Genomic DNA, 15,003 nt, shown 5'->3' with positions numbered 1-15,003 from the left:
GGGGGGGGGTGTTTCGATTTTCCAAAAAAAAGTTACAAGGGGGGGGTGTTTCGATTTTCCAAAAAAAAGTTACAAGGGGGGGGTGTTTCGATTTTCCAAAAAAAAGTTACAAGGGGGGGGTGTTTCGATTTTCCAAAAAAAAGTTACAAGGGGGGGTGTTTCGATTTTCCAAAAAAAAAGTTACAAGGGGGGGGTGTTTCGATTTTCCAAAAAAAAGTTACAAGGGGGGGGTGTTTCGATTTTCCAAAAAAAAGTTACAAGGGGGGGGTGTTTCGATTTTCCAAAAAAAAGTTACAAGGGGGGGGTGTTTCGATTTTCCAAAAAAAAGTTACAAGGGGGGGGTGTTTCGATTTTCCAAAAAAAAAGTTACAAGGGGGGGGTGTTTCGATTTTCCAAAAAAAAGTTACAAGGGGGGGGTGTTTCGATTTTCCAAAAAAAAGTTACAAGGGGGGGGTGTTTCGATTTTCCAAAAAAAAGTTACAAGGGGGGGTGTTTCGATTTTCCAAAAAAAAGTTACAAGGGGGGGTGTTTCGATTTTCCAAAAAAAAGTTACAAGGGGGGGGTGTTTCGATTTTCCAAAAAAAAGTTACAAGGGGGGGGTGTTTCGATTTTCCAAAAAAAAGTTACAAGGGGGGGGTGTTTCGATTTTCCAAAAAAAAGTTACAAGGGGGGGGTGTTTCGATTTTCCAAAAAAAAGTTACAAGGGGGGGGTGTTTACGATTTTCCAAAAAAAAGTTACAAGGGGGGGGTGTTTCGATTTTCCAAAAAAAAGTTACAAGGGGGGGGTGTTTCGATTTTCCAAAAAAAAGTTACAAGGGGGGGTGTTTCGATTTTCCAAAAAAAAGTTACAAGGGGGGGGTGTTTCGATTTTCCAAAAAAAAGTTACAAGGGGGGGGTGTTTCGATTTTCCAAAAAAAAGTTACAAGGGGGGGTGTTTCGATTTTCCAAAAAAAAGTTACAAGGGGGGGTGTTTCGATTTTCCAAAAAAAAGTTACAAGGGGGGGTGTTTCGATTTTCCAAAAAAAAGTTACAAGGGGGGGGTGTTTCGATTTTCCAAAAAAAAGTTACAAGGGGGGGGTGTTTCGATTTTCCAAAAAAAAGTTACAAGGGGGGGGTGTTTCGATTTTCCAAAAAAAAGTTACAAGGGGGGGGTGTTTCGATTTTCCAAAAAAAAGTTACAAGGGGGGGGTGTTTCGATTTTCCAAAAAAAAGTTACAAGGGGGGGGTGTTTCGATTTTCCAAAAAAAAGTTACAAGGGGGGGTGTTTCGATTTTCCAAAAAAAAGTTACAAGGGGGGGGTGTTTCGATTTTCCAAAAAAAAGTTACAAGGGGGGGGTGTTTCGATTTTCCAAAAAAAAGTTACAAGGGGGGGGGGTTTCGATTTTCCAAAAAAAAGTTACAAGGGGGGGGTGTTTCGATTTTCCAAAAAAAAGTTACAAGGGGGGGGTGTTTCGATTTTCCAAAAAAAAGTTACAAGGGGGGGGTGTTTCGATTTTCCAAAAAAAAGTTACAAGGGGGGGGTGTTTCGATTTTCCAAAAAAAAGTTACAAGGGGGGGGTGTTTCGATTTTCCAAAAAAAAGTTACAAGGGGGGGGTGTTTCGATTTTCCAAAAAAAAGTTACAAGGGGGGGGTGTTTCGATTTTCCAAAAAAAAAGTTACAAGGGGGGGGTGTTTCGATTTTCCAAAAAAAAGTTACAAGGGGGGGTGTTTCGATTTTCCAAAAAAAAGTTACAAGGGGGGGTGTTTCGATTTTCCAAAAAAAAGTTACAAGGGGGGGGTGTTTCGATTTTCCAAAAAAAAGTTACAAGGGGGGGTGTTTCGATTTTCCAAAAAAAAGTTACAAGGGGGGGGTGTTTCGATTTTCCAAAAAAAAAGTTACAAGGGGGGGGTGTTTCGATTTTCCAAAAAAAAGTTACAAGGGGGGGGTGTTTCGATTTTCCAAAAAAAAGTTACAAGGGGGGGGTGTTTCGATTTTCCAAAAAAAAGTTACAAGGGGGGGGTGTTTCGATTTTCCAAAAAAAAGTTACAAGGGGGGGGTGTTTACGATTTTCCAAAAAAAAGTTACAAGGGGGGGGTGTTTCGATTTTCCAAAAAAAAGTTACAAGGGGGGGGTGTTTACGATTTTCCAAAAAAAAGTTACAAGGGGGGGGTGTTACGATTTTCCAAAAAAAAGTTACAAGGGGGGGGTGTTACGATTTTCAAAAAAAAAGTTACAAGGGGGGGGTGTTACGATTTTCCAAAAAAAAGTTACAAGGGGGGGTGTTACGATTTTCCAAAAAAAAGTTACAAGGGGGGGGTGTTACGATTTTCCAAAAAAAAGTTACAAGGGGGGGGTGTTACGATTTTCCAAAAAAAAGTTACAAGGGGGGGGTGTTACGATTTTCCAAAAAAAAGTTACAAGGGGGGGTGTTACGATTTTCCAAAAAAAAGTTACAAGGGGGGGGTGTTACGATTTTCCAAAAAAAAGTTACAAGGGGGGGGTGTTACGATTTTCAAAAAAAAAGTTACAAGGGGGGGGTGTTACGATTTTCAAAAAAAAAGTTACAAGGGGGGGGTGTTACGATTTTCCAAAAAAAAGTTACAAGGGGGGGGTGTTACGATTTTCCAAAAAAAAAGTTACAAGGGGGGGTGTTACGATTTTCCAAAAAAAAGTTACAAGGGGGGGTGTTACGATTTTCAAAAAAAAAGTTACAAGGGGGGGGTGTTACGATTTTCAAAAAAAAAGTTACAAGGGGGGGTGTTACGATTTTCAAAAAAAAAGTTACAAGGGGGGGTGTTACGATTTTCAAAAAAAAGTTACAAGGGGGGGTGTTACGATTTTCAAAAAAAAAGTTACAAGGGGGGGTGTTACGATTTTCAAAAAAAAAGTTACAAGGGGGGGTGTTACGATTTTCAAAAAAAAAGTTACAAGGGGGGGTGTTACGATTTTCAAAAAAAAAGTTACAAGGGGGGGTGTTACGATTTTCTAAAAAAAAGTTACAAGGGGAGGGTGTTACGATTTTCCAAAAAAAAAGTTACAAGGGGGGGGTGTTACGATTTTCCAAAAAAAAGTTACAAGGGGGGGTGTTACGATTTTCCAAAAAAAAGTTACAAGGGGGGGGTGTTACGATTTTCCAAAAAAAAGTTACAAGGGGGGGTGTTACGATTTTCCAAAAAAAAGTTACAAGGGGGGGTGTTACGATTTTCAAAAAAAAAGTTACAAGGGGGGGTGTTACGATTTTCAAAAAAAAAGTTACAAGGGGGGGGTGTTACGATTTTCAAAAAAAAAGTTACAAGGGGGGGTGTTTACGATTTAAAAAAAAAAAGTTACAAGGGGGGGGTATTACGATTTTCAAAAAAAAATTTACAAGGGGGGTGTTACGATTTTCAAAAAAAAAGTTACAAGGGGGGGGTGTTACGATTTTCAAAAAAAAAGTTACAAGGGGGGGGTGTTACGATTTTCAAAAAAAAAGTTACAAGGGGGGGTGTTACGATTTTCAAAAAAAAAGTTACAAGGGGGGGGGTGTTACGATTTTCAAAAAAAAAGTTACAAGGGGGGGGTGTTACGATTTTCAAAAAAAAAGTTACAAGGGGGGGTGTTACGATTTTCAAAAAAAAAGTTACAAGGGGGGGGTGTTACGATTTTCAAAAAAAAAGTTACAAGGGGGGGGTGTTACGATTTTCAAAAAAAAAGTTACAAGGGGGGGTGTTACTGATTTTAAAAAAAAAAGTTACAAGGGGGGGTATTACGATTTTCAAAAAAAAAAGTTACAAGGGGGGGTATTACGATTTTCAAAAAAAAAGTTACAAGGGGGGGTATTACGATTTTCAAAAAAAAAGTTACAAGGGGGGGGTATTACGATTTTCAAAAAAAAAGTTACAAGGGGGGGGTATTACGATTTTTCAAAAAAAAGTTACAAGGGGGGTATTACGATTTTCAAAAAAAAAGTTACAAGGGGGGTATTACGATTTTCAAAAAAAGGTACAAGGGGGGGTATTATGATTAAAAAAGGTACAAGGGGGGGTATTATGATAAAAAAAGGTACAAGGGGGGTATTATGATAAAAAAAGGTACAAGGGGGGGGTATTAATATAAAAAAGGTACAAGGGGGGGATATTATGATAAAAAAGGTACAAGGGGGGGTATTATGATAAAAAAAGGTACAAGGGGGGGTATTATGATAAAAAAGGTACAAGGGGGGTATTATGATAAAAAAGGTACCAGGGGGTATTATGATAAAAAAATGTACAAGGGGGTGTATTATGATTAAAAAAAGGTACAAGGGGGGTATTATAATTTAAAAAAGGTACAAGGGGGGTATTATGATAAAAAAAGGTACAAGGGGGGGTATTATGATTAAAAAAAGGTACAAGGGGGAGGTATTATGATAAAAAAGGTACAAGGGGGGTATTATGATAAAAAAAGGTACAAGGGGGGGTATTATGATAAAAAAAGGTACAAGGGGGGATATTATGATAAAAAAAGGTACAAGGGGGTATTATGATAAAAAAAGGTACAAGGGGGGGGCTTATTGCTGAGGCTCCTCTAAAAAAATGGGGGGAGGTGGAAGAATTGGGGGGAGGGACCCCGCTCGAGACCCGCCGGGTTTGAAACCCCCGAGGTCGGACGGACCCCCAAACAGGGCCCACCCAAGCTCTGTCCGGCCAAAAACAGGGACTAGAAAAAAACCATTCGTAAGATTGACTGAATTTAACTTATATGCAGGTGGGAGTTTTGTGTTTTCTTTTTTTGAGGAGAGCAGAACATGTGTTATTAGGGTTTTATTTACGGTTAGTTCCGTTTGCTCGAGGACTGGGTTGAGACTGAATCCCCTGTCGACAGTGAAGGCTTTTAGCACAACTGGCAGATCGCTGTACAATAGCCAACACTTTGGAAAATATCCCAGGTCTTGAGCTTTGATATGGGCAAATCGAAGAGCACACCGTGAGGGGAAATATTTCTTTTATACTAGGAGAGACTTAATCCGCCTTTTAATAAAGGTTATTTGCTCTACGCTCCATATTTGGCTTTTTTTTCGTATCGCTGGCATTTTTATGGCGATATGTGTGTGGTATTGAATTGTGACCATAAATTGGTTTTCAGACTGTATTTATCAGTCAGGGCTGGCTTAACCTATGGACCAGAGAGGCTTTGGCCCAGGGTGCCAAATGGCCAAGGCTGTAATGTCACTGGCTCCATAAAGCTTGCTACTGCCCAGTCCTGGCAGAGTGCAGCTTCACAGGCCAGCTGCCGCAAGGAGGGAGGGCCAGTGTTGGCGTCAGAGGAGGGAGCTGGCCAGGGGATGGCGCATGGACCAGGGTGCTGTGTACATATGATATTGCTATTTGAATTATGTGTATCTAATATTTCAATAAAGGCTCTTAAAAAAAAAAAAAAGTGCCCACGTTCTGATACTGGAAAGAAGAACATGCAAGTCTGTTGAAAAAGCCAATTTCTAGAAATTGTAACAAAAAAAGATATTTTATCTGGTAGGAGAGCTGGAAACCATGCTGCTTAAAACAGGACAGAATTGGCAACACATTGGCGTCTTCAGCCCTGATGGTGCCAGGCTAGATCCACTTTCATACAACCCAGGAGAGTCTGAAAAACTCTCTGGGTATAATCCAGTGCACCTTCCCCTCAGTCTGTCTCATCCACCTAGCAAAGCAAAAAAAGTTTCTTGTCTCAGTCTCTCTCTCTTTACATCTGGTGTATCTAATTAAAAACAAACCCCAAAAACCAACAAGCATGCTGAAGTCCTTCTGGGTCTGTCAAGTGACAGGGATCCCTCATTCACAGTTTCAGACATCTACGCCGGTCAGAGGGATCTACAGTCAGAAATGGTACTAATAAGAGTGCCAGGGGTGTCCAAACTTTTGGCTTCCCTGGGCCGCATTGGCCGAAAAAATGTTTCTGGGGCCGCGCAAACGCTGCAGCAAGACAGAGGAGGGAGCCGGCAAGATGGTAAACACCAGGGGGCAGCAGAGGAAAACACTGCATCGCCCTCGACCAGGGCCGCACAAAATACTTCATGGGGCCACAGGTTGGACACCCCTGAATAAGATCTTCCTCCCCAGCTATAGCTACTGAAAACGTGCCTTGTAATAACTGACTGAAAACTCATGAACCTTGGGGAGGGCTCCGACACTGCCTTAGAACCCGTGCTGACTAGATTTCAGGGCGCGCTGTCAAAAATATCACAAGGAAAAATGGAATAAACCACCATAAACACTACTAAGGTTTACTTAATTTCAGAAAGGCTCAAAAAACTGAAGGGAAAAGATCTCAGAAATCCATGCCAAAGGCTTAAGAACATAAGAACATAAGAACATAAGCGTTGCCTCTGCCGGGTCAGACCAGGGGTCCATCGTGCCCGGCAGTCCGCTCCCGCGGCGGCCCCCCAGGTCCATGACCTGAAAGTGTTCCCTACCTAACCTAAAATATCCATACCCTATTCGCTCAATGTCCTGTAAGGTAAACCTCTATCTGTACCCTGTTATTCCCTTTGCTTCCAGGAAATCATCCAGTCCCTTTTTGAACCCCAGAATTGTACTCTGTCCTATCACCTCTCCGGGAAGCGCGTTCCAGGTGTCCACCACCCTCTGAGTGAAGAAGAACCTCCTTGCATTCGTTATGAATCTGTCTCCTCTCAGTTTTTCTGAATGACCTCTTGTTTTAGTTGTCCCTGCTAGTCTAAAGAATCTGTCCCTTATTCGTGGAAGGGTTTTTTTTGTTCATCGATCCAAACCCCAGCCCCCCCCCCTTCAGAATAACTAAATTGCATAATGAAATTGCGATCTTCTCTAAATTTTAAATACTCTTGATATTTTTCTTATTATTCAGATGATTTTTTCTAATACTTGTAAGTCCCCAAATAAAGTGCTAATATTCTTTTAAGTTATATTTACTTGCAATAAAGGTAAATTAAAAAGGCACTTTAGTTCTGTGAAGCATACAAGTTGCTGTTATTTTTTTCTTTGCTTTGACACGATTCCTCAATCATGCAGTTTATTGTGTCTTAGACCATGAAAATAAGGACATAAGAATAGCCTTACTGGGTCAAGCCCAGTAGCCCGTTCTCACTGTGGACAATCTAGGTCCCTAGTACCTGGCCAAAACCCAAAGAGTAGCAACATTCCAGCCTCTCAAAGAATAGCAAGATTCTGGAACCCCAATGAGAGCCACGTTCCCGAGCTGAGATTGTGATGTCATAATGCCTCACTCCTCAGAGCCAACTTCATTAGTGATGTCACAATGGCTTGATTGTCCTCACGTAAGAGCATATGAACAGCCATCCTGGGTCAGATCAAAAGTCCATCAAGCCCATTAGCCCGTTCTCACGGTGGCCAATCCATGTCCCGAGTACCTGGCCCAAACCCAAGGAGTAGCAACATTCCAGAACCCAAAAGAGTAGTAACGCTCCGTGCTGCTGATCCAGGGCAAGCAGTGGCTTCCCCCATCTCTTTCTCAATAACATCTGTTTTGCCCTGCACAGTGGGCTTTTTCAAGGAAATTTATGGGTCTACCCTTTTAGAGTGTAATAGCTGTCATATTAATCGCACCTAGGTTTAGGGTGCACCATCTTCCCAACAGCCAGACATAGGGCCAGCAGAGGACTCAGAACTGCGAGTGCACTTTTTGCTCTCGTTCTGTTCCGCTCCTCGGCGCTGAAGAGTATCGGCACTGCCCCAGTTATCCCAGGAAGCTAAAATAAATTAATAATATTAATAGGAAATTGTTCTTGGTCCCTAAGCAGGGGACCTTCTAACCACTAAGCATTTATCCGACCAGGAGCCCTATGTAGAGCAGAGCAGCTGAGATGAGATCTCACACTCACCGATCGCAGGAGTGAACGTACTGAGATCCTTGAGCATAGAGGCACAGCGCTCTAGGATAAGCAGCATAAAATATGTTTTATTACTTTGGATCTAGCTAGGTACTTTGGACCTTGTTTGGCCACTTTTGTAAACAAGATAGTGAGCTTGATGGACCTTCGGTCTGTTCCAGTGTGGCAATTCCTATGTAACTGCACCTTGAATACTGTGTGTCGTTCCGGTTGTTCCATCTCAAAATAGATAGGTTCAGAGAAGGGAAACAAAATGATAACGAGGCTAAAACTCCTCAGGCTTGTTGTATAAAATGATCTAAGCGGCCAGGAATGGCTCCAGGCCGTTTACGAATTGCCCGTAGGCAGGGGCGGCTTCAGGCAGCACTGTTGAGGGAGGCGGAGCCTTGTTGCCAGCCAGACTATCTGCCCGATCGGCATTTATCCCATTCCACACCCCCTCCCCAATCTACCTTCAATCTGTCATAAAAGTTGCCGGGCGGTGGTAGCGATTCACAGAGCAATCCTGCTACGGGTCTTGACATCTTCTCTCCACTGTGGCCTGCTCCAGTGGAAGCAGGAAGTTGTCAGGGTGGGCCGCAGTGGAGAGAAGACGCTGGGTCCGGCAGCAGGGTAGCTCTGTGAATCGCTATCACCACCTGGCAACTGTGTGTGTGTGTGTGGAATGGGAGAAATGAAGATTGGGGGGGGGGAAGAAGGGTGAAAGCGGAAAGCCTAATAGTTGGGGCAGCTCTTGTCCTACTCCCCATTGCTCGGGAGGTGGGGGGGGGGGGGGGAGCACCAGCTCATCTCTCACCTCAAGCAGCGGATTGCTTTGAGCCGCTCCTGCCTATACGAGACTAACGGGTTAGTTTCTGGACAGATGTAGTCCACTGGTGCTAGCCCCGCAATTCCAGGGAAACATCTGTCAGCAGGTTAGAAACAGGCTACAAAAGGTCACCGTCGACAAAACATTCTAATTATAGTGAGGGTAACCAGTGGGGTTCTACAGGGGTCTCGACTAGGACCATTGCCAAAGAATATACTTTTTTTAAAGATTTTTTTATTGGAAAAAAAGTCTTGCAAAAAACATTACAGTATGAACGATGAAGAAATTATTCAACACATAAATTTTCCAAACCATCAACTTGTAAACTAAAGAATTCAACTCCAGCATGAGGGAATCAAATGGACCTGTTCCTCTTGTTCTTAGTTTTGATCGGTATGCGAGTTGCAGGAGCCAGTGATTTTCAGGAGTCGAGCCTGCGCCTTGTCCCTGAATATTTCTCAAAGAGGATCCCGTCCTTTTAACACAGGGGTGCCAACAAGTTCAGCCCTCAAGGCAGGGTTGCCGGACGTCTGGATTTCCTCGGACACTTTGTCCGGGTTTCGAAAAGCCTCCTCAAATCGCTTTGAGCAAGGAGGAAATCCGCGCCTCCCTGGATGTCACGTGATGACGGTTGCTTGCACGCATGACATCTGCTCACGTGCGGACTTCCTCCCTGCCCGACGTGATTTCCCATCAAGAGTGGGCAGCGGGGTGTGGGGATGGGCGGAAGGGGGGGGGGCAGGTCTAGGATGTGGATTTTCTGATTGGAAAATCTGGCAACCCTACCTCAAGGACCGCAAACGTTTTGGGTTGTCATGAGAAAACTTTGCACAAAAAAAGAGCTAGCAGGCATGCAGATCAATCTCGTGCATATTTAGAAAGAATTCCCTTAAAACCTGACAGGCTCCGCAGCTCGCAAGGATCAAACTTGTGCACTTTTGCTTAAATATGCTCATTATCCCATAAGGCAGTGCTTCTCAATCCAATCTTTGAGGTATACCTGGTCCCATCAGGTTATCCACAATGAATAAGCATTAGATAGATTTGCCTGCCCTTCCTGCTTCGTATATAAGCAAATACTGGTTGCAGCTGTCTCATGCATATTCATTGTGGAGATCCTGAAAACCTGACGGGACTAGGTGTACCTCAAGGAGCACGGGCTTACACATGTTGAAAGATCAACACAATGAAAACGGAGATTATCTGATTATTATTTACTTGGCGAAATTTGGCAGAACCCAAAAATTTGGCTTCCATGCACCAGGTGGAGGCACGAAACAGGAGATGGCCTCCACCTACATCAGCATGTAACACTGTGTAAGGAAGAAACTCCAAATTCTGGCATATTCCTTTTTTTTTTTAAAGTAGATGAGGCTCACAGGGTGTCGCTACTGACTGGTAACAGCCCCTATATGCAGGAGGTTGTTGGGGATGGAGTACAAACAGTGCCACCAAAAGGAGATGATTGTGCTCATGGGGTTATGGAACTCCCCTCCCAAGTTTCTGCCCTGGACCCCAATGTGTTTAACATCGGACCTGTCCTTGTGGATGAGATAAACGTCTCTGTAAATAAGCAGTCTTAAGCTCTGAACCAAAAAACAGAGTATAGAACTGCTCCGCCCCCATGCCAGGGTCCAGGCTAAACCTTGCAATAGTAAACAAACTTTCCTCTTCTCCTGCATTAAAAAAACAGGGGACTATCCCTTTGCCTCTGGACTGTGGTCACCCAAACAATTTGTTTTGCCGAGCCTTGTGGTTACGGTACTTTAAGATGTGAAAACAGTCTGGTATCGGAGGGGGGTGACTTGGATTGACCGCAGTCCTCTGGAAGATGATTTCATCCTGTCATTCTGGATGTGATATAGTTAACAGTATATACCAGTATAAACCAGCAGCTGCCAGTCCAGATCAGATCCTATGGATCATCTGAGAGGGGAAGAGGAGTACCAACAGAAGAACAGAAAACATAAACGTTTTGAACTCCTATCTTGTCGGTTTCTAGGAATTTCTGGGTGGGCTCCCTCATCTTTTTGGTGTCAGATGCACTTGCCCACCTGGATTCGCAAAGCCCCCTGACTGTGCATCTGGGTATAGAAGAAGAACTCCTGGTTCATGGCATGGATGGCTGCAGGCATCCTTTGGTCGTAGTAATGGTAGGTGAGCAGATTTCCTTCCAGGTCGCTCGAGAAAGGCCAGTATCCATACAGCGTAATCTGGTCACAGAGTTCTAGGGCTGCCGTGACCATCATAAATCCTGTGGACATCCTGACTGCATGGAACCCTTTCTTCTTCCAGTAGGCAGCCTGGTTGAGTAAATAATCTGGTTGGAAGAAAACAGTTTTCTGCCAGGAGAAGAAGTCCTGCAGTGTGTAGGCGACTTTGTAAGAGACAGCTGTGTTTCCGACATAGGAGAAAGGGGGCATTAGCACCAGAGCGTCTGGGTAGGCTTTCATCATGTCAGCAAAGGGCCTCCGTTGTCTGTTGAGGCTATTATACCTAAAAGCAATAAAGAAAAGGAAATCCTACTTCATCTGACCTCATAAGGCTAGCGACTTGGCAACGCTCCTCGGCAGCGTTAATAGTACAGATTTGCTTTAATGCTAGGGTTACCAGATGTTTGGATTTACCCGGGCAAGGCCTCTTTTTAGAGAACCGTCCAGGAGTCCGGACGGCTTTTCAAAGCCCGGAACTTTGACCGGGTTTTGAAAAGCGTCGAGATTCGGACTGCGCTTGTGAGGATATAATCAGACGCCTGCACATGCTCAGTGGCCCTCGAGGAGAAGAGGTTTGGGGGGGGGGGCTGGGCAGAACTGGGCGGACCTGGGGGTGGGGGCCACCTGTCTGGATTTTACAATTGTAAAATCTGGTAACCCCTCAAACATAAACAGCAGGATTTACATAATTAATATACCAACATGAACATATGTGATAAAAATACGTTCTGTGCTGCTTCTATGGTACTTGATCAATTTCTTTGACTGGGTGACCAGAGAATTCGAAAGAGGATGTGTGCTAAATGTGGTGTATTTAGATTTTAGCTGTGCCTTTGACGGCATCCCACACAGATGTATCAAGCGATGGTGCGCCCGCCTCTGGAGTACGGCGTCCAAATACTGGTCGCCGCACCTTAAGAAGAATATGGTGATGCTCGAGAGGGTCCAGAGAAGAGCAACAAAAATGATTAAGGGCATGGAAAACCTTGCTTATACCGAAAGGCTGGGGCTCTTCACTCTGGAAAAACGGAGACTTAGAGGGGACATGATAGAGACCTATAAAATCATGGAAGGTATAGAGAAGGTGGAGAGGGACAGATTCTTCAGGCTAGCAGGGACATTAAAAAAAAAAAAAAAAAAAAGAGGGCACTCAGAAAAACTGAAAGGAGACAGATTCAAAACAAGTGCTCGGAAGTACTTCTTCACTCAGTGGGTGGTGGACACCTGGAATGCGCTTCAAAGAGAGGTGATAGGACAGAGTACAATAATGGGTTTCAAAAAGGGCTTGGATGACTTCTTGAAGGAGAAAGGGATTACAGGATATAGATAGAGGGGTACTATACAAGGTACTTCAGGATTAGGGCATAAACAATTCAGGTGGAGGGAACTTACAGGTCAAGGACCTGGAGGGCCGCCGCGGGAGCGGCGCGATGGACCCCTGGTCTGACCCAGCAGAGGCAATACTTATGTTCTTAAACTGAGTGCCCTCGGGATGGGTCCCAAAGTGATGGTCTGGGCCAGGAACTAGTCGAGTGGAAGGCGACAGAGGGTAGTGATCAATGGAGATCGCTCTGAGGAAAGGGATGTCACCAGTGGTGTGCCTCAAGGTTCTGTTCTTGGGCCTGTTCTTTTTAACATTTTTATAAACGATATTGCTGAAGGGCTGTCAGGTAAGATTTGCCTCTTTGCGGATGATATGAAAATCTGCAATAGAGTAGACACGCCGGATGGTTTGAATAACATGAAGGAAGACCTGGTGAAGCTTGAAGAATGGTCTGAAATTTGGCAGCTAAAATTTTAATGCTAAGAAATGCAAGGTCATGCATTTGGGCTGCAAAAACCCAAAGGAACGGTACAGATTAGGGAGTGAAGAGCTTATGTGCATGACAGAAGAGAGGGACTTGGGTGTGATTGTATGTGATGATCTTAAGGTGGCCAAACAGGTTGAAAAGGTGACGGCAAAAGCTAGAAAGATGCTAGGTTGCATAAGGAGAGGTATGGCCAGTAGGAAAAAGGAGGTATTGATGCCTCTGTATAAGACTCTGGTGAGACCTCATTTAGAATATTGTGTACAATTCTGGAGGCCGCACCTTCAAAAAGATATCAAAAGGATGGAGTCGGTCCAGAGGAAGGCTGCATGGTCTTCATCATAAGGCATAGGGGGACAGACTTAAAGATCTCAATCTGTATCCTTTGGAGGAAAGGCGGGAGAGGGGAGATAGGATAGATACGTTTAAATACCTACGTGACGTAAATTCACATGAGTCGAGTCTTTCGTTTGAAAGGAAACTCTGCAATGAGAGGGCATTGGATGAAGTTAAGAGGTGATATAGGCTCTGGAGAAATCTGAGGAAATACTTTTTTTACAGAAAGGGTGGTAGATGCGTGGAACAGTCTCCTGGAAGAGGTGGTGGAAGCAGAGACTGTATCTGAATTCAATAGGGCCTGGGATAGACATGTGGGGGTCTCTCAGAAAGAGATAATGGTTACTGTGGATGGGCCGACTAGATGGGCCATTTGGCCTTTATCTGCCGTCATGTTTCTATAATTAATTTGCCAGTAGGCACCTACCCGGAAAGTAGGTGTGGTTAGGGGTGGAATTTTGGCGAGGATTTAGGTCCCCAATGCTGTACACCAGTGTTTCTCAACTTGATCCTAGAGTACCCTCTTGCCAGTCAGGTTTTCAATGACTATGCATAAACATGATTTGCATACACTGCCCCCGTGATATGCACATTTCTTTTACGCATATTCATTGTGGATATCCTGAAAACCTGACTGGCAAGGGGGTACTCCAGGACCAAGCTGAGAAACACTGATGTGCGGCGAATTGAGTCGGTTCAGCGAATGGCCTGTCTGTTCCCTCTAAGCTGAGCAGGAGTCCTCCACCCACAGTCTCACCAATAGAGGGTGCTGTTTTACTGTCACATTTTTCAATTGTGAGGGACAGGCAAGTTCTGCAGGACTCCAGGGAACATACCTGTCCTTAGCGACTGAAAATATTCCACCCCCTAGTGGTAGCAATGCAGCTGGAGGACACCTGCTCAGCTTAGAGGGAACAGGATGGTCTCGGGGCTCAGGGATCTCACGTATGAAGAAAGGCTAAATAAATTGCAGCTGTACTCACTAGAGGAACGAAGAGAGAGGGGGGGGGGGGACATGATTGAGACGTTCAAATATGTTACGGGCCGCCTCGAGGTGGAAGATGATATCTTCTGTCCTATAGGTCCTTCGACCACCAGAGGGCATCCGCTGAAAATCAGGGGAGGGAAATTTCGTGGTGATTCCAGGAAATACTTCTTCACAGAAAGGGTGGTCGATCATTGGAACAGTCTACCTCTGCAGGTGATTGAGGCCAGCAGCGTGTCAGATTTTAAGAGAAAATGGGACATTCACGTGGGATCTCTAAGAGAGTAAAGTCAGGGGGGTGGGTCATTAGAGTGGGCAGACTTGATGGGCTGTAGCCCTTTTCTGCCGACATATTCTATGTTTCTATGTTTCAATGCTCTACACTTACCAGGTATGGAGGTATGGAGAACTTGGAATATGAGGAACGACTCAAGAAATTAGGACTGTTCTCCCTTGAGAAGAGAAGGCTGCGAGGGGACATGATCGAGACGTTCAAAATGCTGAAAGGCATCGATAAAATAGAGCAGGAAAATAAATTATTTACATTGTCCAACGCAACACGGACAAGAGGACATGGTTTGAAGCTAAGGGGGGACAAGTCCAGGACAAATGTCAGGAAGTTCTGTTTTACGCAGCGAGTGGTAGACGCCTGGAATGCTCTCCCAAAGGAGGTTATCAAGGAATCCACTGTGCTGGGATTCAAAGGCAAATTAGATGCACATCTCCTTATGAGAGGCATAGAGGGATATGGGTGACTAAAACTCCATCAGGTGTATACCTGACTGGGCCTCCGCGTGTGCGGATCGCCGGACTTGATGGACCATGGGTCTGATCCGGAGATGGCAGTTCTTATGTTCTTATGTTCTTATGTTTCATGTTTGACAAAATGGCTCTCCACTGCCTCCCAGAATACATAACAACATAAGAACAGCCTTACTGGATCAAACCAGTAGCCTGTACTCATGGTGGCCAATCCAAGTCTCTAGTACTTGGCAAAATCCCAAAAAAGCAACATTCCAGAATCTC

General features: G+C 44.3%; 1 protein-coding gene across 1 annotated transcript in view; it reads right to left on the bottom strand.

Moving 5' to 3' along the window:
* Positions 1-9,318: 9,318 nt before the first annotated feature.
* The window catches only part of LOC117349801 (alpha-2,8-sialyltransferase 8E-like), a 43,868-nt gene continuing 38,183 nt past the window's right edge, over positions 9,319-15,003 (bottom strand). The window contains exon 6 of the mRNA XM_033923396.1: positions 9,319-11,131. Coding sequence (XP_033779287.1) covers positions 10,672-11,131 — 460 coding nt within the window. The 3' untranslated portion in view covers positions 9,319-10,671. The remainder of the gene's footprint in view (positions 11,132-15,003) is intronic.

This window comes from Geotrypetes seraphini, chromosome 16 (genome assembly GCF_902459505.1).
Source record: "Geotrypetes seraphini chromosome 16, aGeoSer1.1, whole genome shotgun sequence".
NCBI classification, from domain to species: Eukaryota; Metazoa; Chordata; class Amphibia; order Gymnophiona; family Dermophiidae; genus Geotrypetes; species Geotrypetes seraphini.
This window is presented reverse-complemented; position numbering and strand designations above follow the sequence as displayed.